The sequence below is a fragment of the Alternaria infectoria genome (genome assembly GCF_024043175.1).
Source record: "Alternaria infectoria strain BMP 0036 chromosome Unknown scaffold_7, whole genome shotgun sequence".
NCBI classification, from domain to species: Eukaryota; Fungi; Ascomycota; class Dothideomycetes; order Pleosporales; family Pleosporaceae; genus Alternaria; species Alternaria infectoria.
Window position 1 is genome coordinate 1,226,228 of NW_026250696.1, and position 24,014 is coordinate 1,250,241.

The 24,014-nt window shown below is 53.1% G+C and overlaps 7 protein-coding genes across 7 annotated transcripts; 3 read left to right on the forward strand and 4 right to left on the reverse strand.

The window, feature by feature from the left end:
• Window positions 1-112: 112 nt before the first annotated feature.
• J4E92_005281 (uncharacterized protein) lies at window positions 113-1,243 on the forward strand (the record flags this gene model as incomplete). The annotated part of the gene is made up of 4 exons (XM_051496664.1): window positions 113-247; window positions 340-919; window positions 980-1,167; window positions 1,220-1,243. 4 exons carry the CDS (start codon window positions 113-115, stop codon window positions 1,241-1,243), a joined length of 927 nt encoding a protein of 308 aa, XP_051353384.1.
• A 568-nt stretch (window positions 1,244-1,811) lies between these two features.
• J4E92_005282 (uncharacterized protein) lies at window positions 1,812-3,318 on the reverse strand (the record flags this gene model as incomplete). Its single annotated transcript, XM_051496665.1, has 3 exons — window positions 1,812-1,821; window positions 1,889-2,052; window positions 2,110-3,318. 3 exons carry the CDS (start codon window positions 3,316-3,318, stop codon window positions 1,812-1,814), a joined length of 1,383 nt encoding a protein of 460 aa, XP_051353385.1.
• Window positions 3,319-5,904: 2,586 nt separating this feature from the next.
• On the reverse strand, window positions 5,905-7,762 carry J4E92_005283 (uncharacterized protein; the record flags this gene model as incomplete). Its single annotated transcript, XM_051496666.1, has 2 exons — window positions 5,905-7,639; window positions 7,692-7,762. The coding sequence occupies 2 exons, from the start codon at window positions 7,760-7,762 to the stop codon at window positions 5,905-5,907; spliced, it is 1,806 nt and encodes a 601-aa protein (XP_051353386.1).
• A 3,512-nt stretch (window positions 7,763-11,274) lies between these two features.
• Window positions 11,275-12,581, reverse strand: J4E92_005284 (uncharacterized protein; the record flags this gene model as incomplete). Its single annotated transcript, XM_051496667.1, has 4 exons — window positions 11,275-11,649; window positions 11,699-11,953; window positions 12,011-12,299; window positions 12,358-12,581. The coding sequence occupies 4 exons, from the start codon at window positions 12,579-12,581 to the stop codon at window positions 11,275-11,277; spliced, it is 1,143 nt and encodes a 380-aa protein (XP_051353387.1).
• Window positions 12,582-13,394: 813 nt separating this feature from the next.
• Window positions 13,395-15,534, forward strand: J4E92_005285 (uncharacterized protein; the record flags this gene model as incomplete). The annotated part of the gene is made up of 4 exons (XM_051496668.1): window positions 13,395-13,541; window positions 13,593-13,867; window positions 14,006-15,248; window positions 15,298-15,534. The coding sequence occupies 4 exons, from the start codon at window positions 13,395-13,397 to the stop codon at window positions 15,532-15,534; spliced, it is 1,902 nt and encodes a 633-aa protein (XP_051353388.1).
• Window positions 15,535-15,976: 442 nt separating this feature from the next.
• Window positions 15,977-17,010, reverse strand: J4E92_005286 (uncharacterized protein; the record flags this gene model as incomplete). Its single annotated transcript, XM_051496669.1, has 3 exons — window positions 15,977-16,508; window positions 16,566-16,846; window positions 16,900-17,010. 3 exons carry the CDS (start codon window positions 17,008-17,010, stop codon window positions 15,977-15,979), a joined length of 924 nt encoding a protein of 307 aa, XP_051353389.1.
• A 4,865-nt stretch (window positions 17,011-21,875) lies between these two features.
• J4E92_005287 (uncharacterized protein) lies at window positions 21,876-23,882 on the forward strand (the record flags this gene model as incomplete). Its single annotated transcript, XM_051496670.1, has 2 exons — window positions 21,876-21,918; window positions 21,964-23,882. The coding sequence occupies 2 exons, from the start codon at window positions 21,876-21,878 to the stop codon at window positions 23,880-23,882; spliced, it is 1,962 nt and encodes a 653-aa protein (XP_051353390.1).
• Window positions 23,883-24,014: the final 132 nt, after the last annotated feature.

A 24,014-nucleotide genomic window follows, 5' to 3' on the forward strand; every position in this document is an offset into this window, starting at 1 on the left:
GACAAGGATTATACCAGTCAACCGGCGCGGACACGACGATAGCTACCATACCGCACGCGATAACAAGCCCATAAACGCGATTGAAGCGATTGGAATTCGGTAATCACTCACAATGGCCAACAAATTGGACGCGATGAAGCCGCAGAGAAAGATCGAGCTCTTCTCAGGCTCGTACTTTGCGGCGTGTACGATGGGTGGCATAATCGCGTGTGGACCTACACACACTATGGTCACGCCGCTGGATTTGGTAAGTCGCATACTTTTGCAGAGAGCGCGTGATGGCCTGGGGACTTGACAGGCTGTCAATTAGGCTTTCAGTTGCTAATTAATGTTTTCCAGGTGAAATGCCGCCGTCAAGTCGATTCCAACCTCTACAAGTCCAACTCACAAGCCTGGAAAATGATTTACTCCAAAGAAGGTCTACGGGGCGTGTTCTTCGGCTGGACACCAACCTTCATCGGCTACTCCATGCAAGGTGCTGGAAAGTACGGATTCTACGAGGTATTCAAATACCTGTACGGCGAAAAGCTGGCGCCCGGCGCGCCGCAAACAGTCGTATACCTAGCTGCCTCCGCTTCCGCCGAGTTCCTCGCCGACATCGCGCTATGTCCTATGGAAGCAATCAAGGTCCGCATGCAGACTACCATGCCACCGTTCGCAAACACATTGAGAGAAGGCTGGGCAAAGGTGATCAAGGAGGAGGGTGTTGGTGGTTTGTACAAGGGCTTGTACCCTCTGTGGGCGCGTCAAATCCCGTACACCATGGTCAAGTTCGCGACATTCGAAGAGACAGTCAAGCAAATCTACGGCTTCTTGGGTAAGCCAAAGGAGTCATACGGGGCCTTGCAGCAAACCGGTGTGAGCTTTCTCGGTGGATACATTGCTGGTGTCGGATGCGCAGTTGTCTCTCATCCCGCAGGTATGTTAACAACATTGCGTAAAAACTCTAAAATCGCGGAACTGAGCTAACACATACTAGACGTGATGGTCTCGAAACTCAACAGCGACAGAAAGGCTGGCGAGGGCGCTGGACAGGCTATCGGCAGGATATACGGCAAGATCGGGTTCGGCGGCCTTTGGAACGGACTGCCTGTTCGTATATTCATGATTGGTACTTTGACTGCGTTCCAATGGCTCATCTACGATTCCTTCAAGGTCTACCTCGGCGTAAGTTTTTCACCTAGACACGTACAACGACTTTGTGCTAATTGCCTTCTAGTTACCCACCACTGGTGGTCATTAAGAACGGTGCAAAATAATTACTATGCATGCGGTGTTTGCGAGCAAAATAGGAGCACGTACTACCTAATGACGTTTAATTATCTTCATCAACTCCTACCCTGTGCAAAGGGCTATACAGGAAACTGCTTTCGATGGGTGTGTCCGTGCACGACTGGCGTGATGTTGCTGCTGCCGTCAATGCTGATACAAGTTGGCCAAACAAAGTTTTCATTATTTGTAGATCTCGTGATAACAGTTCTTCAACACTTTGCTAAGTGCAAATAGACAAGGACAGCTTCAGATACGTGACACGGAAGTAGACATGGGGATGGAGGTGTAAGCATGAAGATGACGAATCTTAGGACTGTGGCATCTGTTGTTGACTGAAGGTGTGTGAAGCTGTTGGGGACTTCTGTTACTGAGCCATCACACATGGAACAATTGGATAAAATGCAACTTTTTCAGTGGTCAAAAGAGTACATTGGTACTACTACTAAATATGTATAGAGATCCAGCAAACCAGAGTATGCCATCGTCATCGTAGAAAGGAAAGTCGTCCCGAGTATATCGCACTCAATTCATAGTCGCCTTCACTTAAAGCTGCGAGAGACCGTTAGCACATGTCATGAAACTCTTGCTACTACCCAATGATCTAGACTAGACTGACTTGATCGTGGGAGCGAGGTTGAGGTCAGGCAGCTCGACGAGCGGGCCGTTGATCTCAGGAAGCTCGGTTTCGGGACTTACGTTGAAGTCGTTGCCGCTGGCGGCTTGGTTGCCGTTTCCAGCGCTGTTTCCGTTGCCGTTACCGTTACCGGCCTGGTTGTTGTTCTGTTAAGGGTGATGTTAGTTGACAGTCGAGATAGGGGGTGTTGGAAGGAGACTTACGCCATTGCCTTGGCCGTTGTTGTTGCCGTTGTTGAGGAGCGAGTTTCCGCTGCCGGCAGAGGCGCCAGTGACAGAGCCAGCAGTGGTGGTGATGCCACCGACAAGGCCGCTGACGGTGCCAGTAACGCTTTTGAGGTCGACCTGACGCTTGAGGACATCGCCAGTGAGGCCTCCAGTAGCGCCAGTGACGGTACCGGTGACAGGCTGGAGGGTACCGGTGACGGGCTTGAGAGCACCAGTGACGGGCTTGAGCTGGCCAGTGACGGGCTTGAGGGTGCCGGTAACAGAGCCAGTGGAGCCAGTAAGACCGCCGACGAGACCGTTAGCAGTACCGGTGACACCACCAAGGTTCAACTGACGCTTGAGAAGATCTCCAGTGAGGCCTCCGGTGGCGCCGGTGACGGGCTTGAGAGTGCCGGTGACGGGCTGGAGCTGACCAGTGACGGGCTTAAGAGCACCAGTGACGGAGCCAGTGGTGCCAGTAACACCACCAACGAGGCCGCCGGCAGTGCCAGTGAGACCACCAACGTTCAACTGACGCTTCACGGCATCTCCGGCAGCGGCTGCGACAGGCTTGACAGCATCAGTCACTGGGACGGTGGCGTCGGTAACCGGCTTGACGGTGCCAGTAGCAGTGTTGCCAGTGTTCTGGAGGGCGCCGGTGACTTGGCTGAGGAGGGAGAGGAGCTGGGTCTGGCTCAGCTGGCTGACGTCAAGGCCCTGAGTGACACCACGGCCAACGAGGCCATTGACAACGGGAACACCGTTGGTGATGCCGTCGGTGGTAGGGCCAACAGTGACACCGTTGAGGAGACCGCCCTTGCCGTCAGTGACGCCACTGAGGATGGTGCCAGCAACCGGGACGCCGTTGAGGTTGTCGAGAAGCGCCGCACGCTTTCCGTTGTTCAGGATGCTGCTGCCGAGGGGCTTGAGGTTGAAGCTGTTGCCGCTGGCAGCAGAGTTGCCGTTGCCAGCCTCGTTGTTGTTGCCGTTGCCATTTCCAGCAGTGTTTCCGTTGCCGTTGTTCTGGCCGTTGCTGTTGCCGTTGCCCTGGATGAGGTTGTCGTTGCCGGCACCGGGGTTGGTGACAGAGCCGAGGGTGCTGGTGACGGAACCAAGAAGGTTGTTGACGCCAGCAACCTGAGGAGTAGGGGCTGCGAGGACCGAGGTGGAGAGAGCAATGATGCTAACGGCGATGGAGGAACGCATGTTGGCGGTTGGAGTTTTGTTGGTGAGTTGGTGGGTTGGTGGATATTAAGAGGGATAAGTATTATTAGTCTATAGCGAACTGAGCGATTGGCAAAGAACTGAAAGAGTGTGGTAGGTGAGCTGGATGATGATTGTAGGTGGACTGCAGTATGGTTTATATGCCCTCACAGCACCCAGGTACTTTCTGATACACCGAGTCAGCACGTCTGGTCAATCGATACTCTCCTAGACGCTCAGGCCCAAGACAAGCCGCAATCGTCACCGGGGTGGAGAGATTCTACACCAAGCCATACCAGGATGAGAAGACTAGAGCTACAGCTTGCCTAGTCATGGCGCACGCATTGGCGATCTTCATGAAAGCATCGCCGATACTGCCGTTGCTGATGAGGCTCTTGCACGTAGACCGCTCTGAAGCTTGTTGGCCTAGCTGAGGAGTAAGATTTGATCCTCTGGGGTATGGCCCACGCATGCTAGAGGATAAGGGGACTAGACCCTTATCTTTAGCGCGTATCTCGAGGTAGATCCCGGCTTTCAAGCTTCCGGAACGCTACTCATGGGCTTGAGTAAGTCAGGTTGCGCAACAGATGTCAAAGACACGTCTTGGTTCTCGCGGGGGACTCGAAATTGGGGCGAGAATCTGTAGGCGGCGGGACACTGCGGAAGTCAACGGTGATTGTGCTCAGATTGCCGTCTCATTAGGAACTCGCCTCATCCTGCTGGCCATCTGCGAGGTGGTGAGGCTCACGATGCATCTGTCTTGCCTCATCCAGTCTTCTGTGACCCTAGGCTTGCGTTGTATGGATGACTCCCCTGACGATCTGCACCTTTCATGACTCACATTCCAAGACGTCGATCTTGCGTTTTCGGAACATATGGTTCAGCGTCATCGGCAAGTTCTGTCTAGCGCGTCGAGGGCAGCCCAAAGCGGACGCGATGATCGACACGGCTAACGGAACGAGGGAGATCAGCTCCACTCTTGATTGTCGTTCGAGCTGTAACGGCAGGTATCTCGATGGCCGGCAACACAGCTCGCCGATATCCCACTTTACAGCTTTCCGGTCATCGATGCGAGCGCATTCCCATGTCATCCCAAGATAGCGGTAATGAACAGTCGCGGTCTCGCCTCGTTGTTGACACACTCTTGCCGCTTTGCGCCGGTCTCCCATCTCTTCGTCGATGATCGTCAGCTATCCAAGCTCAGCCAGCGCAGGTACCTGACTGTCCAACATGAACACCTGATCATCAACAAACACTCCAAAACACCGGGTCAGGGGAGAAATGAGCTATCTTGCGCGGAATCCATGCTCCCGGGAGCTGCGCAACCAGGTCACACTGTGCTCGCCCTGCATTACCTTTCCTTGGGCCTTCTCTTGGGTCACTGCGACCCCTTAACAAATCATTAAAGTTGCGGAGTTTGCCATGATGAAGCTGAGGCTGCAGGTGTAAGTGTGTGATGAAACGATCCAGGCGTGGTTCTCGACGCAGGGCGGTCAATGCGTTCACGTGCCCACCTGTCCGCACCTTTCTCCGAAACTCTTGACACTCACCGGCATGAGAGAGAGAAACTCAATCTTTACAGAAAAACATGGTAAGGAATGGATCAGGGATTCAACTTGCCGCAACTTTACGGGAGATGATCCCGCATATTCTATTGTTTTTCGTATCGGAACTTTATGCCGTGCCTGTCTTTGCTTTTTATCACTGATCAGGGACCAAATGTACCAGGATGCTAACAGCCTTGTCAAACTCAGATAACAGCTCATTATACAGCCCTTGTCTTTAGATGGCCTGCCCTTCTTCCTCACTGGTTCCGTATTTTCTTCATGTTTGACACGATACAACATTTTTCACCACTTTGCAGAGCAGTTGTCCTTTCGTGGCATCCAGGCTCGTGTGGAGAAAGAGCACGACTATCCCTCTTCAATACCGCCCTGGCTTCAGTCCCGCCAAGACCGCGGTCAGCTTTTATTGACGCTGCTAGGTCAGTAAGGGCTGGCACTATGAGCTGATCAAGGAGACATTGCACCTCTTGCTGCTTACCAGATACCTTCACTACTCGGAACATTCGAGCACCTATGCCATGATGCCATACCGTAAAGATGATGAACCTTGCAGTGTAGCTGCTTTGAGGATACCAGTCAAAATTGCGTAGACTGAAGTTTGAGGAGAATCGGTTTTTTTCGAGCATGGTGACACTGGAGTCATTACCGGTGTTGATGCATTGAGCGAGGAGTTTCTACACAGGGCTCGGGTTAGACGTGGACAAAGTCATGTGCGATGCTTTTGAGGATTCGAAGAGCTTGCTCTGGGCCATGATGAAGGAGTCGCTTGGAACAGTGTTGTCAGAACCTGGAAGACAGAGCGCTCAATAAGAGGCTGTGCAGCCGACGGAAGATCAAGCTCAAGACGTTGTAGCGATGACAGCCTGTATGAAGGAGCATGCTGAAGATCGAACAGCTGCATCGATAATATTGTGTCGAATATACAAATATCGCCCGCCTAAACTCCGGATGCGACTTTTACCCCAGCTGTAGCCATCAGAATATACATACAGATGCAAACATGAGAGACATTCAAACGTGAAGATTACTCAGAGTCGGTAACGCAGCCCTGGCTAGCGTCCTTGACAAATCGCGCGTACTTGAAAAGCGTACCCTTCTGGTACTTCAAGGCGGGCGCGGTCCACTTCTTCCGCCTCTCTGCTAGTTCTTGCTCGCTGACGCCGATGTTCAGCTCGTTGGACTCGGAGTCAATGGTGATCTCATCGCCATCCTGAACCAAGCCAATGGGGCCACCTTCCTGTGCCTCAGGCACAATGTGACCGATCAAGAAGCCGTGACTACCACCACTGAAGCGGCCGTCTGTGATAAGTGCAACATCCTTGCCGAGACCAGCGCCCATGATGGCGGAGCTAGGCTTCAGCATCTCAGGCATACCAGGGCCGCCCTTGGGACCTTCGTAGCGGATGACAACAACAGTCTTTTCGCCCTTCTTGATTTCACCACGCTCGAGAGCAGTGATGAAGTCGTCCTCAGCATCGTAGCACTTGGCCTTGCCGGTAAATTGGGTGCCCTCCTTGCCAGTGATCTTGCCTACGGAGCCTCCGGGGGCAAGGGATCCTCTCAAGATTTGCAAGTGACCAGAGGACTTTAGAGGTTCGCTGAGCGGTCGGATGATCTTCTGCTCGGCGGGGAAATCTCTGACGTTCTCCAAGTTCTCCTTGAGTGTCTTACCAGTCACAGTCATTTGGCTACCATCGAGAAGTCCCTCCTTAAGCAGGAACTTGAGAAGCGACGGGGTGCCACCGATATCGTGAACGTCGGCCATGACGTACTTTCCGGAAGGCTTCAAATCCGCCAACAATGGAATGCGGTCGCTCACGCTCTGGAAGTCGTCAATGGTAAGCTTGAGACCAACGGAGTCAGCGATCGCGATCAAGTGAAGAACAGCGTTGGTTGAGCCACCAGTGATGCTGATGACAACCATGGCGTTCTCAAATGCTTCGCGGGTGAGAATGTCGCTCGGGCGGATGTCCTCCTGGAGCAATTTCTTGATGGCGCCACCCGCTGCCAGGCACTCCAGCATCTTCGCCTTGGAGTTCGCCGGGTTCGACGAGGAGCCAGGTAGCGACATGCCCATTGTCTCGATTGCCGTAGCCATTGTGTTTGCTGTGTACATTCCTCCGCAAGCACCCTGCCCGTTGCAAGCGTGCCTGATGATGTCGAACCGCTGGTCTTCGGTGATTTCGCCCGTGATGAATTGACCGTATGCTTGGAAAGCGGAAACGATGTCGATCTGCTGGTTCTCGAGAGTCTTTGCGCAACCGGGCTGGATGGTGCCGCCGTAAACCATGAGGGAAGGCCTGTTCACACGGCCCATGGCCATGATGACACCGGGCATGTTCTTGTCGCAGCCGGGGATGGAGATGTTCGCATCGTACCACTGGCCGCCCATGACTGTCTCGATGGAGTCTGCGATGATCTCGCGCGACTGCAGCGAGTAGCGCATGCCCTTTGTGCCCATGGAGATGCCGTCGCTAACACCGATGGTGTTGAACTGCATGCCCAGCAGCCCGGCCCGCTCGACGCCCTCCTTGACCTTGTGGTTCAGGTCCATCAGGTGCATGTTGCACGGGTTGCCCGAGTACCAGACAGACGAGATGCCGACCTGGGCCTTGTTCATGTCCGTCTCGCTCATGCCGGTGGCGTACAGCATAGCCTGCGAGGCGCCCTGCGACTTGGGCTGGGTGATGTGCTTGCTGACCGAATTGAGCTCATTGTCGGCTTTGGCGGTGCGGATGGCGGAGCTGGAAAGCGCACGTCTGCAAGCAATTAGACGGGCGAGTCGGACATGTGGTGGACTTGGGGACATACGCTGCGTGCCATTGCGGCCGCGGGGAGCACCTTGCGCGCGCGAGAGCACCTCCAAAGCGTGCGAGAGACATGGTGGCGGGCTGGCTGCTCCTTCCGTGGCGGGCTTGCTGTTCCAGATAATTTATCGATGCGAGCTCGGAGGCCGCGGGGACGGACGCTTCTCCGACTCCAGGGCGTTGCATCATCTCGCTCGTCATTGGTTACTGTCTTGTCCCCACAACAGCGGCCATTTCTTCTCCCCCGCCATTGTGATTTCTACCAATGACTCCATTTAAGCCTTCTTAGCTCTTGGCCTTGCAAGGCGAGACGATCGTCCCCGATCTAGTCTATCTGAACTTGCAGTCGAAGGTGCATTCAGGTCAGCGACGATAGATTATTTACACGTACTCAATCACTCGTCAGAACTCTGGTATCTATTTACTCGTCTCTATGTGTAGAAGTCCGACCACCCGTGTGAATAATGCTGAATACGTATTGTTCAACGACGTCCTATTGTCACACTCTGCAGCCCATCACATCGCTCAAGCTAACATCATGGACATTCAAGTCTCATTCGTACTTACTAGATGGATTTCCTCTGTTACTTTCCTCCTCTGTTTCTATGCAATACACTGTCCGAATCCGCTTTGAGAAGACTTGTATCACGAAATGAGGTTTTTCATTCTTTACTGTCTCTTGTTTCCTTACCTTGCGCAGGCCGCGAGTCAGGTCTATACAGGCTTCAACTACGGTGCTTTCTGGGGTCTGGAGGAAAATGCCAAAATGAAAGCAGACTTCCTCGATGGTTTCAACCTGGCCAAGAACCTGACTACCGACATACCCTTCGACAGTGCCCGCCTGTTTACTTGCAGAGCAGCGAAAACCCTCGACGAGCCGACCGAAGCTTTTGATGCGGCTGTTGTCTCCAAGACCAACCTGTTACTTGGTTTCTGGATAACGCCAGCGCAGAAGGGCGGTTCACCTGATGAGAACGTCAAGAACGAGATGGCCGCACTCGAGAAAGGGTTTGAGAAGCACGGCCAAGCTCTTTCCGATCTTATCATTGGACTCTCTGTAGGCAACGAGGATGTATACCGTGCCGAGGCGACTCAAGAAGTTGGTGTTACCGCAGCGGTCGTTGCGCAGACAATAGCTCAGGTGAAGAATAGCATCGCTTCCTCATCGTTCGCCCAGTACATGAAGGACAAACCAATCGGCCATGTCGATACCGCGCAATACGCCGTGGTGGATAACGCAGACTTCATCGGCATGACTGCATACCCATACTGGAACAAAGACAGTATCGGAACAGCAAGTACAAGCTTCCAAGGCTCTCTTGAGGGAGTCAAGCAGCGCGCAGGCAACAGACCGGTTTGGATCGCGGAAATGGGCTGGCCTTTTACCGATTCCGAGCAACACGGCGCTGCAGTTGCCGGTATAGACGAGCTCCAGAAGTTTTGGAGCGAGGTTGGCTGTGCTGTGTTTGGGAAATACACTACTTTCTGGTTCGAGTTACTCAAAGACACTACATCGGATCAGAAGGCCGATTGGAGTGTTGTTGATCCAAGCTCTCGAAAGTCAAGAATCAAGAATATGAGCTGCGGAAACCCTCGGCCAAAGCCACCCGCTGAAGCTCCAGCTAGCTCACAAGCATCATCTACGTCTATTGCCACAACACCCCCGCAGACACTCAGCTCTGGGTCGCCAATCATCCCGAGTGCCATGCCTACGTCATCACCTCCTGTATCGTCGACAATCGAATCAAACACAGTACACGTAACGGTGACCGGCACGACTTCTGTAACTCCGCAGCCCATCACACCTTCGGTAGTAGCTCCCGGCGACCCATCTCTCGTGACTGTGATAGTTACATTGACGAGCATCACAACTGTAACAGCACAGCCTTCAATGACCACAATAGCGAGCGCGAGCCGATCAACAGCCCAAGATGATGCCGTCAGCTTCCTCGGTATGTCTTAATCCAACGCAAGTCTTGTTAAAGCTAAAGTTTCCCAGCACAAGACCAGACCGTAACAGGCCGCAGCACCGTCACCGTGAAAACCACAGCAACAACTGTCGTATTTGCAAAAACAACAGCAATCGCTGTTCCGAATAACGTACCCGCAGACGTAAACTGGTGCGTCACAGTCGCTGACATAAACCGAGATGGAACACCTATACCCGTCGCAGGTGGACCTGCAGGGACAGGCGGAGAATGCGTCCCCCCTCCAACCTTCCAAGGATATCCGTACGTAGCAGCAGGGGAAGAAGCGCAACCTTCAGCGATACCCAGTGGGACAAGTTGGTGCGTTATCATGGCTGATATCGACAACAACGGTCGTCCTGTTCCTGTCGATGCCGGGCCCGTTAGAGCAGATGGCGAGTGTACTGTTCCGCCCATGTACAGTGGACTGTCCGCGACAGCTACTTTGATCGGCAACTCCAAGACACCTGAGCCGGCGAAGGTGTCTCTGAAGCCTACCTCTTTGACAGTAGAGTTCTCTTTGCTCTCAAGCATCAATGTACCAGCTGCTTCTGGTTTCCCATCACCTAGTAAGTCATTTCACCAGGTTGACATCTTCACTCTCTCTGACGACATCTATAGCTTCAGCAGTTAAATCAGGATACGAACGTCGCCGGCGTCGATCTGTAGCACTACCCACAACAGATACCACAGCATTAACCTCAGTATTTACCACAATCACAGAATCAGCATCGCCTCTACTAACTCCTACCCATTCCATCACTTCAGTTAGCCTACCCTCAGGCCCATCCAGCGCAACTCTCTCAGAGTTCAACTGGCCTACGCCGACGGCTCGAGTAGACGCTAAGGTGAGCATCGAAGGTAGAGATGAGGTGTTGCTTACGCGACGTGGCTGGAATTCCTTTTGGGGGGGAATCGGTTCTGGGTTCAAGAAAATTGGAAACAAGATTAAGAATGCATTCCACCACTGAGGTCGTTTCTATTTAATCATATACTATGGAAGAGTGTTCAAAGCTGTTATAACAGGCGTGCAAGATATTAGAGAACTTCCAGTGTACTTCTTACCATGTCTTAAGTAGCTTAGAACACAATAGTAGTACGTCGAATGCGACGCTCATGGATTCCTTGTTACATAGCGCACATTAGTACATCATTATCTGAATCAAGACATGGGAAGTCGCATCACGATTGCCCTTGCCATCGCCTTCGGGACAACCCTTGGGTGTCCTGCGAGGGTGCAGATCGCATTCATGAGGAAAGAAACACAAGACTCTCAGAGTAAAAACGTCATTCATCAACCGTCGTATTGACGGCAGGTTTGTTTGTTTGTTCATTCATGTGATATCTCATCTCTCGTGCCAGCTAACATAAGTTTTCCGTAACCGTAAAGAACCCGAGATAGTCCACCATATTACACCTGACAGACTCCGAATTCGCACTTTTGCGGATAACCCGATAACCTAAAACGACTAAGATGCTGAAGGCGCTTGCCCATATCTTTCTATCAAGGTAAATGGTAGATGTCGATGGGCCAGAAACTTCGATACACAAATCCACAGCGCAATGCCATGTCTGACGCGACTTGCTGAAGATGACGCGCGTCTAAGCAGCAGCCGCTACCTAGGCGGCGGGAGTAGAGGTGGCAGCGGGGGTAGAGGTGGCGGGAGGGTTCTCAACGACCTTGTCGGTCTCGTTGGCGGCAGCGGTCTCGGTGAGGGGAGCCTCGCCATCGGCGGCCGCGTCGGGGGCGTCGTCCTCCTTACCGGGGGAGTCGATCGCGACCTTAACTGCGATCTCACGACCCTCGATTTCCTTGCCGTTCATCTCGGAGCAAGCCTTTTGCTGGAGCTCCTCAGAGCCGAGGGTAACGAAACCGAAACCACGGCCCTTGCGGGGCTCACCGCGGGCCTGGAGCTTCTTGACCATGAAGCGGGGGATGGGGCGGAGGGCGATCTTGGCCTGGGTGGGGGAGTAGTCCTTGAAGATCTCAAGAAGCTGATTCACCAGTTAGCACGTGCTGTAAAAAAGGGATGTGCAAACTTACCCTGTCCTCCTTCAGGTCGTACGGCAGGTTCGCAACCATGACCTTTGTCTTGGAGGGAACACCGTCCTCGGGAGGACCGCGCTGCTTGCGTTCACGGGGCCCCTGGGGAGCAGACTTGTCGGCGCCCTTCTTTGCGGTAAGCGCTTCGTTCGTAGTTTCGGTTAGGGGAGCAACTTGGCCGGGTACATTTGTAGGGGTGGAGTCGGCAGGAGCCTCGTTGGAGAGCTCGACCTGCTCGGCGCCTTCAGCATCGGCCTGGTACAGAACTTGATTAGCTTGTGAAGACAGGCGGTGGGGTGCGGAGGTACTTACAGCGCGTCCGCCGCGTCCAGCACGGCCGCCACGGCCACGACCGCGACCGCGTCCACGGGTGGAAGTACGGCGGCGGGCCTCGCCAGTGTTGCCCTCGGCTCCGCTGCCGGCGCCCTCAGCGTGGGCCTCGGGAGTGCGGGCGAGCTGGATGGAGACCTTGCGGTCCAGGATGGCCTTGCCGTTGAGCTCGGCGATGGCACGCTCAGCCTCGGACGGGGTCGAGAGGGCAACGAAGGCGTAGCCGACGGGGCGCGAGGTGCGTGGGTTGGTGGGGATGGTCGTGGACTCGCTGCACCACGTGTTAGCTTGGGCGTGTTGCGTCATGCGGAGAAACAGGGTCCACCTACACCAGGTAGTCCTTGAAGAATTCCTTCAACTCCCCCTCGGTGGTCGCGTACGCGAGGTTTCCAATGTAAAGTCGCCTGCCCTCAGCGGCGCTCGCACGCACAGCCTCGTCCTCGGCTGCGGTGGGCTGTTGAGCGCCAGTGCTCTCCGTGGCGGTGGGAGCGTTGTTGTCGTTGAGGGAGGTGGTGGCCATCTGGGCGGTGACACTGTCGACAGGTGCGGACATGATTGCTGAAGTTTGGGTGGTTGACGAACACGAGTGATAGACCGGGCGTGTGTTAGGTTGACGAAACTTGGAGTCCTAGTAGACCGGTAAAGGTAACCTTGAACAGTAGTGGTGGTTGGTGGGTGATGGGATTGCCGAACCGCCTGCTGGTGGAACTGTTGACGAGGGGGGTGTGGAGTGGGTAGCTACGAGCCCGGGGAAGGTTGAGAGAGGATTGGGTTGATGGGGTGCGTGGTTGGTCTCTGTTGTTGACTTGATGGGGGAGAGAGAGGGCAGGCCTCGACCAGGCAGATTATTTTGAAGAGCGCAGCCATGGGGCTTGGCCGCATCCGGTAACGGAAGCGGCCCCTGCGCACAGTCGAGGGCCCACTTGCCTGAGAGCAGCGACCAGGAGTGCATGGATAGGGGAAACGGCGACTAGGCGGCCGCTGAGCGCATGGACGGGTTCGCCCCAGCACAAGCAGCGAGAACAGTCGCTCTCTCTCACCCGTTGCACGCACATGTGTGCATGCTCTGGTGCGACTGCAGTGCCTGCACGCGATGCGCATCGCTGCTTAGCTAAGCGCGACGCCACAGCTCGCCCTAGCGCCACAGTCGACCTCGAACTTGGCTGCATGGCGCTCCAGCTTCACCTCCGCCCCACCGCCCACTGCCGCTAGAAGCATGAAAAAGACCCGCCTGCCGTTGACGTGTCCGCTAGTGCACCGCTTCTTCATGCACTGGATCCGGGGGCCCTGCCATTCAATTTTCCCATTCCTCGAGTCCTGTCCCGGCTAGCCTGCCTCACCGCAATCTGATTGCTGATTTACCGCCATGGCAGGTGCACTGCAAGCGCGCCGCGCACTGGTCGTCTACGGCTCGGAAACAGGGAACGCGCAGGATGTGGCTGAGGAGATGGGAAGGGTCGCTGAGCGACTGAGATTCCACACGGAAGTCGCTGAGCTCAACGCCATCACTCTTGTATGTCAGTGGCGGTGTCGCGTGCAAGGAGCGATGGTTGACTGTCGGTAGAGACAACTGCTGCAACACGATGTCGTTCTCATCGCCATTTCCACTACGGGCCAGGGTGACCTGCCACCCAATAGCCAGACGTTTTGGAAAGCCATCCGAAGTGCTCGGCTGCGACCAGGATGCCTGCAACAGATGAGATTTGCATCCTTTGGTCTTGGTGATACTTCCTATCCAAAGTACAACTGGGCGCATCGCAAGCTCTACAATCGGCTCATCCAACTAGGAGCGCAGCCAGTCTGCGATCGCGGAGAGTCGGACGAGCAACATCCAGAGGGGTATGTCAACACGATTATCGCGTCTGCGGGTTTCTTTTCCATTTCCTGATGCATCGTCTCATGTTGCCTGTCAAACTGCGTATGCAGCAAAACTTGTGCCATCATTGCAATTACGGCGCATATCTGACTATTCCAAAGTATCGACGGATCTTTCCTACCATGGTCGACGAAACTGCGCCAACATCTCCTTGACTCTTACCCTCTCGCTGATGGTGTCGAGCCGATACCGGACGATGTTCTACTAGACCCGAAATGGCTGCTTGCGCCTGCCGTCGATGATACAACATCTTCATCGAACACCAATAATGCACCTGTATCGAATGGCGATGCGACGGATGTTCCCCCATTAGATCTCCTGAAGATAGGTGGCGGACTGACTGCGAAGATCGCAAGCAATGAGAGAGTCACTCCAACAAATCATTGGCAGGATGTACGGCATATCAAGTTCGAGATACCAGAGACACATCCCTATGGTCCAGGCGATGTACTCACAATATACCCCAAGAACTTCCCTTCGGATGTATCGCAGTTCATTGAGTGTATGGGCTGGACTTCCGAGGCTGATATACCCCTTCGCTTCACACCTTCGTCGCCTTCAACGCCCCCAGACACCACCCTGCCGGTCCGGAATCTGGAGCCAGGTAGTCTGATGACCCTACGGCAGCTGTTGACTAACCATCTCGATATCATGGCCATACCACGAAGGTCGTTTTTCGCCCAGCTCGCGCACTACACGAACGACGAGTTTCACAAGGCAAGATTACTTGAGTTTACCGACCCCCAGTATCTTGACGAGCTCTACGACTACACTACACGCCCGCGCCGCAGCATACTAGAGGTATTACAGGAGTTTGAGTCTGTCAAAATACCCTCGCAGCGCGTTTGCAGCATTATCCCTGCATTGCGTGGTCGCCAGTTCAGCATCGCAAGCGCAATGAATCCTGACGCAGAGGCGGAGAATAGCACAAAGATTGAGCTCTTGATCGCGATTGTAAAGTACAAGACTGTCATTAAAAGACTCAGGCAGGGTGTTGCTACGCGATATATTGCTTCACTCACTCCAGGACAGGAGATCACAGTCACTCTTTCGCGAGGCGGACTGGGTGTAGGAAGAGAGGAAATCGATAGACCGGTCGTGATGATTGGACCAGGCACAGGTGTAGCTCCCATGCGTTCTCTGATATACCAACGTATACTATGGCGCGAGGAGCATAAGAAGCTACAAAACGGCCACGCGCAGCAAGATGACGGAAGTGTAAAGGATCTTCTCTTTTTCGGCTGTCGTAACGCTGAATCAGACTACTTCTTCAAGGACGAGTGGGCGCAGCTTCAATCCTCTGGAGTGCCCCTAGAAGTTTTCGCGGCGTTCTCCCGAGACCAGGTCAGTGCCCAGCTCCACCCTGTTCAAGTCTACGCTAACGATATGACAGCGTCAAAAGGTTTACGTCCAAGATCTCATTCGGCAGCAATCCTCCCTCGTTTTCTCTCACCTCTTCCATAAGTCCGGCATCCTATACATTTGCGGGTCATCGGGCAAGATGCCCCAGGCAGTGCGCGAAGCGCTCGTCGAAGCTTTCCAAGAACACGGGAATATGGATAGGGAGGGCGCGGAGAATTATCTCGTGAGTATGGAAAAGGGTGGTAGATATCGCCAAGAGACGTGGTAGACATTTGAATGACGTTGTACATATATTTTCGATCTCCTGCTCTCCACTTAGCCTGTCACTCATTCTATGGCCCGTATCTCGACTATGCCAAGTGTCGATCTTATTTCAATGAAACGCTAATCGTACTGGCGCAATTGGACGCATCGCCAGTTGACTTATGATTGACGATGCAGCAGATTACATCTTCAGGCATGGTAGGCTTATGCGGGGCGAACGCTTACGGTGCCACAAGCATTCTGCGTGGCGAGATTACGACACATCATTCGTACTATATGCCGGTGAGACATCGATATTATGGGCATTGCGGTCACCGATCAGATTTAAAACAGGTCGACCTTGGCGAAAAAGAGATGCGAAGGTTTGACGGGGATGTCGAAGAAATTAGGCAAGCTATCTAGATGAATACATGTACTGAACTGACGGTTCCGGCTGTATCACCTCTCTACTCATAGATATAGCAAAAAGGCCCAGCAAGCGTACTAGAAGCCTCTCTTATCGTCATATTCGGAAAGCCCAAATAATCGCCGAATGTCATAACATCATCCAGCGTCGCATTCCTCGTCGGCGGGGTATTCAGAAACGTAAGCGTTCCAGCAATGGTGAATCGCCTATCTTCCAAATTCTGGTTCTGCCAGATCCACCAAGTTCGGTCAATCTGGGTGTGATGATGCCAAAAGTATGGGTCGGACGGCGAGTTGTAGAAGTCTGAGCCGGCGTCACCAGCGATTGTCTGATGGCCACCAAGGTGAACGCGAAGTTTTCCAGGAGAAGGGTTTTGAAGCGTGTCTTGGAAAGCGGAGATGTTGGCGCTGGCTGTGATTAGTTCGGCGACATCAGCGTCGGTGGTTTCGGATGATGAGCGTGTATTGATGTCGCGTCTGATGCATCTAGGGTTGTAGCCTAGACCATCCGGAGATGGGTTTGGCGGTACGGTGGTGTCGAGAGAGGATACTGGTCCGATGTGCATCTTCCAGCTAGATTGCCATTAGTATTGCGGACATGATTAAGGCATCTGATGAACGACGACCTACTCTTTGAAGGGCCCAGAGGCAACACAACCACCTCCATTGCCGGGTGGAACTTCCACGAAGCATCGGTTTGGGTTAGGTACACAGCTGGCATTACGACCGGGAACATATACCCCATCTCCAGAGATACTGGTGTCGCTTCCATCGAGGAGAGGGGATGCGGCGGGGTTATCAGCCCACAACGCCCAGTTGTAATATGGAAGATAGCCCTTGTACCCGCACTCATTACGCAGAGTCTGCTCCCATGCCCACATAAAGTAGCGGTGCCACGACAAGAAGTTGCCCTTGTCAATGTCAGTCGTTCTGATGAGACGTATTAGGGTTTGATAAAGTATACGTTTCCATGCGTGTACTGTGTCAGCAGGATATGGGTGACCACAAAGTCATCGTAACGACTTATCGCTCCAGAGGCAACAGCAGCTGGAGTTCTCGCCTTCGTCTTTCCCATACAGTGAACAGCTTCGATGTAGTTCAATTTCTCCGAACGCTTCAGCTTAGACCTGTGGGGTGTGAGTGGCATCCTCCTTGAGGTTTGCATGAGCATACCATTCACGGCGCCGAGCGGCTGTACTTGAGGTACAGTTCCTGGTGTAGCTATCGGGGTGTTTGGCCACATCAAGCCATAGTTGATCAAGCCCGTGTTTGGCTAACGCATCGGTTCGAGGAGCTTGTGCTGCGCTGCTTCCAACCGAGAGCAGAAATGCAAATAGAAACCGCATGGCGAGGTAAAAGTTTGGTTGAAAATTAAGTCAGTACCTCGTAGACGGCAATTGCGAGATGCCATGACTCTTTATACTTAGCATGCGGTTACACCAAAACATGCGAGCCCGGCATAAGTGCACTTGTTCATGCGGGTGCATACTTAGTGTAGAACACGCTTGCAGCCACAGGCTTTCATCATTAATATCGCATATCCAGATTCTATCAGGGTTATTCGGACCAGCATTTGATGAGTAGTTTGCATGCCAGAGGCTTCCAGCTTGCGTATGCATGCATCTGATGGTGGCGAAGGACCACACGTTATAGGAAGGTGCGGGAACTGTACAACAAATGCGTTGAGACAAAGATGGTGCGAAACGGGCTGTACTTGTGAGCGAAAATTTCGTGAGGTTCTGCCCGTCTGGAGGATCCTGCCGATGAAAGAGTCTGTATGGGCGGGTGATAGATGTTGTTCATCCAAAGATCCGGGCAATGAAGTGCATCGGGCTCCGGCATTGAGAGCTTACCTAGGTACGGTAAGATGCTGCAAAGGTAATAGTTTGTACGACATGGGCGTATGTACGCCTTGCTTGGCACTGAGATCGATGCGTAAAGTCGCCATGTGGCGCGTCTCCGGGAAATGAAGGGTCCCGAGGTCGCCCTGGTGATGTCGAAGCTGGCCACCATCTACGTGTGCGTGTATGTTTCCAGTGCTTTTGAAGAGCTCGCCAGGAGGCGGCCAGCTGCTTACCAGTGCGTTGTGAAGGAGCATTGAAGCTTTGAATGCCTAGATAGCGTGACCTCGGGGCCCCTGCAGATCAAGCCGCTGTCCGCGGAACCGGAGGGGAGGCGGCTCGTGCGCGCCATCTCAGCGCCACCATCCCGCTGTCATCTACCTAGGTACCTCCCATCGTCTTAGCAGCGATTTCGCATGCATACTACGCTGGCGGTAACATGCAAACCTGTCTAGACCTTCGCCCAACGGATCTGCCATACATATCGCAACGATGGACCTTCCTGCACTAGCACCGCGCCTGAATTTGGGCGCACCTGCACTTCCCGACGAATTGATCCTTCTCATCCTAGATGAGCTGGATGCAGATGATTACTTGACATTACGCGCTCTGAATGCGACGAGTTGGCGATTTCATCGCCTCACACTAGACCGGCTATATCGAAGATTTCCAGGTTGCGCCCCGGAGCAATTCCTGCGTACCATAACGCTGTCTCATTCAGCCCACTGTCATGAACTCACAAACTATGTCAAAGAGGTGGTGTGGTATCAGGATTATTGGAGCCGACCATGCAGACGCCGCTGTCTGCCTCTAGGCGACAGATATGCCGTTGCCAACAAGCTCAGAAGCTCTGGGGCCATCTTGGACACCACAGATCTTTCTACAGACCTACCAACCCGCTTCATAGGCTTTTCTTCTGATCACGAAGTACATTGGTGGTACCTGGAGTTCTTCTTGTTCTTCACGCCTAAAGTTGAAAAGATCACCGTACACGATGTATGGCAGTGGGATGACCACTGTTACTGGTTCAAGACTTTGGCTGCCAATCCAGCTCACTTTGGGAATATTCGATCAATCACCCTACTGGGTCCTCTACGCTTAGAAAGTATTGTACCGCTTCTGACTTTGCCCTCCATACAAACCTTGGAGCTTACTCAGATCGTCGATATGCGTCGAGAGCCTGGCAGAACTTTCCCCTGGGACGATGCCGGCGAAGCCCACGTTGATCGGTGGCTGGCTAATGGCTCATCTCTCGAATGTTTCATTATAAGAGAATCAGACTTTCACTTCCCTTCGGTAATGATCAGTCTCGAAAAGCTTAACAAACTCAAGACTTTTATCTACGAGCACGTCACCCATGAAATGAAATGGCGTCCTGGGATACCGCCAGCTATTTTCTCATGGATCGGAAATGTCGGATGGGGTCCAAATATCTTTCTCGAGAACCTACGTCTACGAGTGGATTCGGTGGTGACGGAAACGGAGCTGTCATCACTATGTTATCATGTTACCGGACCTACACTCCCGAGACTCCGTACTCTGGATATTGGTCCTTGCAACATTGAAACATTCAGTCAATCGGAGTCCCCACACTCTGAAGACTTACATCCTATAGCGAGAAAGATTGTCAAAACATTTCCAGACACTCTTGAATCTCTGCGGCTTCAGTGGACTTATGAGCTAGACCAAGAACCCAAGCTACACTTCCTCATCGGCATCTTGTCACGTCTGATCGAAGCCGCTGCTTCTTCGACGTCCGGATTGAAACAGATCTATATCGCCTGGCCTGCACTGGCAGGCTGGTTTCCCCTCCCGGACGAGGTTAAGCATCTGAAGCGGGTATATGAACGTTCAGGAATGCAATTCGATGTAGTCTACGAAGATATCGAGGGACAGGAGCCGCTGGCTATCAAAGAAGATGTAGAGTCTGATTGGCTCTGGGTACACAAAACAGACGCTTTTGCGGCTCATTGCCTTTAGGGACTCCAGCCCACGACAGCATGAAGATTGGCAAAACTGCATCCTTGTACGACTGCTGCAGGCAGCTAAGATACTTGTAAGAGCATTTTTTGGAGTTTGAGTCGCTTGTATGTCGGTGTAATGTTAGCAGATGATTCGCCGTTATTGTCAACACGTGCTTGACCGGTCTAACAGCCGCTAACCTTCGAAAGCATTAGCGTCCCAACGCGGGGAAGCTCGTGTGCTCTGCCAACATATCTAACGACAGTCCTACTTTGAAACTGAGTGAATATAATTCTTGCATGATGCATCTGAATTCAAAGCCGCTTGTATAACCCATCTGCGGCAGTGCCCGTCCACGCATGCTACCTTCTAGCCACCCAGATGATTCGGTAGCCACCATGTCGATCCCTGCACCATCGTCATGTCCCTTCAATGCTCTGCCCAACGAGTTGATTATGAGTATCATCGAGCGCATTCCAAACCAGAACGCTAAGGATATATGTCACCTTAGTCTGACCAGCCGTCGGATGTACACGCTTTCGCTCGATCATTTATACAGAACCCTTTTCGTACGACGTCCTTGGCCACTACTACGTACGCTATGTGCAAATCCAGAGCTTGGGAATCGAGTCCGAAACCTCACGTGGAAGCACGGTTTCGACGAGCATGACGACACTGAGGAAAATCAAGCTGTCTTCCTCATATGCCTTAGGATTCTGGGGCTATCAGGGAGGGACAGATTAATGTCCAATGCTACCGGCACACGACGGGATGACGAGCTTCTCGAGGTACTTCTGATGTTCACCCCGAATGTCGATACACTCGTCGTCGCAGACAAAGCCTTCTGGCCAGATGATAAATACTGGTTCACGACCATAGCGAACCATTCAAATCGTTTCATACACCTGAGGAGCATCAACATACACGGTCCGCTGTCGTTAGAAGCCATAGCATACATTTTCCTCCTTCCTTCACTCCACGATTTTACCGCTTCGGACCTAGTGCTCCTCGATCAGGACGACAAACGCCCGGCTTGGGACCAAGACGTTCCGATTCAGACTGTGCTAGATCCCGCATCTTCTCAAGTCCAGGAAATCACGCTGAAGCGATCCGTTGTGGAGGTGCCGACGCTGAGGTACTTCACCGAAGCTTGCGGGAATTTGAAGAGTTTCTCCTACGAACAAGACATCAATAATGGTAATAACAGGACTGTACGAACTCCGATTGAGGCATACGCTGACTTCGGGTCTTCTCCTTGGCAGATCAACGCGGCATATACTCTCCAAGCCTCTTGACCAAGTTTAGCGAGCTTGCGGGAGCGTTCATACACAATCGCGCAACGCTTGAGCGTCTCTCCATCCGGGGCGACCAACAAATGCTTTGTCAGGGGCACGTGCTGCAGATAGCACGCCTGGCTTCGAATATGACAAATCTTCGCTCGTTGGATATGGGCTTGATCACACACGACGACGAGCCGATTAATTGTACTTCCGATTTCGTTGCGAAACTAGTTCATCATCTTCCACCATCACTGGAAGAGGTGAGCTTTGAGATTGACTGGCAAGAACACTGGGGTTCAAAGGGGTGGGAGGGCCCGACAGAGATGCTGCGCCATTTCGCTGAGATGGCTTCTCCGAAGCTGTCTCTGAAGAGAGTTGTTGTAGTAGACTGGCCACCTTTCTTGGGTCACTTTCCGCCAGATTTTGCAAAGCTACACCAGTGCTTTGTCGAGCGTAACATAGACTTCGTATCAATTCCCGCTCATGTTGAGGGGCCGGATCCTCTGCAATTGCTGGACTACGTAGAGCCAGGATGGGTGTTTGTGCAGGTAGCGGATGCGGAGTATACGTAATCTAATTTGTGTGCGCGACGCTGCGAAAACAAAGGCGCTTTAGCTTAGTCTTCATGTCCTGGTCGTGATTTCTGGTGATTGACGCGTGAAATTCGTTTGCAGGATTGGTGGGTGGTGAAGGGCTGAACGCGCTGGTGAGGGATTAGCGTGTTGGGCGCCCGATGACTCGCGTATATTTAAGGCCGCGATGTACGTCATGTTCAACCTACAACGCGCCCCTCCGAATCTTCTGCTCACGATCGCATACCACCTACCACACCTGATCAACACTCTCGACAATTTACAATGGCCCAAAAAGGAGACCATCTATTGCAGCGCCCTCTCTATGGTAAGATACCTGCTCCCCTAGTCCACACGGAACTAACATCCGCAGTGTTTGATCTTCCCGAAGAGCTGTTAGCCACACTCACTCTCAAGGACCAGCCTGAGCAGCCATTAGAAGAGATACCGATCCCAACACCTGTAGCGGCGAGCGACTCTCCCGATACCGCCGAAGACGAGAGCAGCAGCCCGGCAAAGGCCACGTCGTGCAACCTCTGTGGGCTCAGCTTCGCATCCCTTGCAGACCAGCGCGCTCATGTCCGATCCGACCTCCATGGATACAACCTGAAGCAAAAGATAAAAGGCGCCAAGCCTGTAGGCGAGGCCGAGTTCGAGAAGCTCATCGGAGATCTGGACGAGAGCATATCAGGGTCTGAGTCATCGGAATCCGACGATGATGAAGATGAAGAAGGGGCGAAGGCAAAGGACTCGACATTAAGCGCACTTTTGAAGAAGCAGGCCAAGATTTCGGATCCGGAATTCGAGGAATTTGCCTCAAGGAAGAAGCAGAGAGGTTCCGGCAAGCCTCCGCTGATATGGTTCTCGTCACCCTCGATACCCGAAAATATGTCGCTGGGCGTCTATCGCGCGATCTTCTCGAATGCGGAGCAGGAGGACGAGTCACATATCCTGGACACTATACGCGCAAAGCAGCTAGCCCCAAAGCAGCCTCCCAAGATCAAGGCGAATGAGGGTGGTGTCCCACTACCAGGCACATACATTGGGCCGCATTTTTTTCTCTGTATGATAGGCGGTGGTCATTTCGCTGCAATGATAGTGGCGCTTTCACCAAAGACAGGGAAGAACCACACAGGATTCGATGAGCGTTCGGCAACTGTAATTGCGCATAAGACCTTCCACAGATACACTACACGACGGAAACAGGGAGGCTCGCAATCAGCGAACGATAACGCAAAAGGCAACGCACACTCGGCCGGTTCATCAATTCGTCGCTATAACGAGACCGCACTCATCGCCGAAGTCCGCGAGCTACTCTCTAGCTGGAAAAGTTTGATCGATACTGCAGAATTGATCTTTGTTCGCGCGACCGGCGCGACGAACCGGAGAACTCTGTTTGGTCCGTATGAAGGACAGATTCTCCGTCACAATGACCCACGCAACAGAGGCTTTCCCTTCAGTACACGGCGAGCGACTCAGAAAGAGCTGATGCGTGCATTTGTTGAGCTTACTCGAGTAAAGCAGAGTACCATTGATGAAGCAGCGCTTGCTGCTCTTAACAGTCCTCAGAAGGAAGCTGCAGCCACCGCGCCCGCTCCAGCGAAACCCAAGCCCAAAAGGTTGACGAAGGAAGAAGAGGCAGCGACATTACACACGTCCCAGGTTATACCGATAATCAAGCGTTCTAAAGTTCCCGCGCTTCTAAACTACCTCAAGACGAATGAAGTTTCACCAAACTTCCAGTTTCTCCCGACCAACCATCACACACCGACACCACTACATCTTGCTGCATCCCTGAATTCTGCTCCTATCATCCTCGCGCTCATCACGAAGGCCGGGGCCGATCCGACTGTGATGAATGATGAAGCGCGAACTCCTTTCACGCTGACTGGTGACCGTGCAGCTCGTGACGCATTTCGCGTCGCACGCTCAGAACTCGGAGAGTCTGCTTGGGATTGGGAGAAGGCCGGTATACCTGCAGCCATCACCAAAGCCGAGGCCGACAAGCGAGACGCTCAAGAGAAGACCGAGAAGGCTGCTGAGAGTAAGGCTGAAGCTGATCGACGGAAGGCTGAGACCGAACGTGTGCGGAAAGAGAGTGAGGCCGAGGAAATCAGGAAAAAGGAGCAGAGGTTGGGCAAGGGCAAGTCGTTGGGTGCACTACCTGTCAAGACTGGAGCAGACTTGAGAGAGGAAGAGATGAGGGGGCTAACGCCAGAAGCAAGAGCTAGGATGGAAAGAGAGCGGCGTGCTAGGGCTGCTGAAGAAAGATTGAAGCGGATGCAACGTTGAGATCGTTTGGAAGAATGTCACCTGCTCTTGTGCCATTCGATGTCGGCACGAGAATAGTATGATTTGACTGGGGGGGGACCACGCGTAGAAAGCGTCCAAAGAGCTTCAGCAATGCGACAAGGACACCCAACA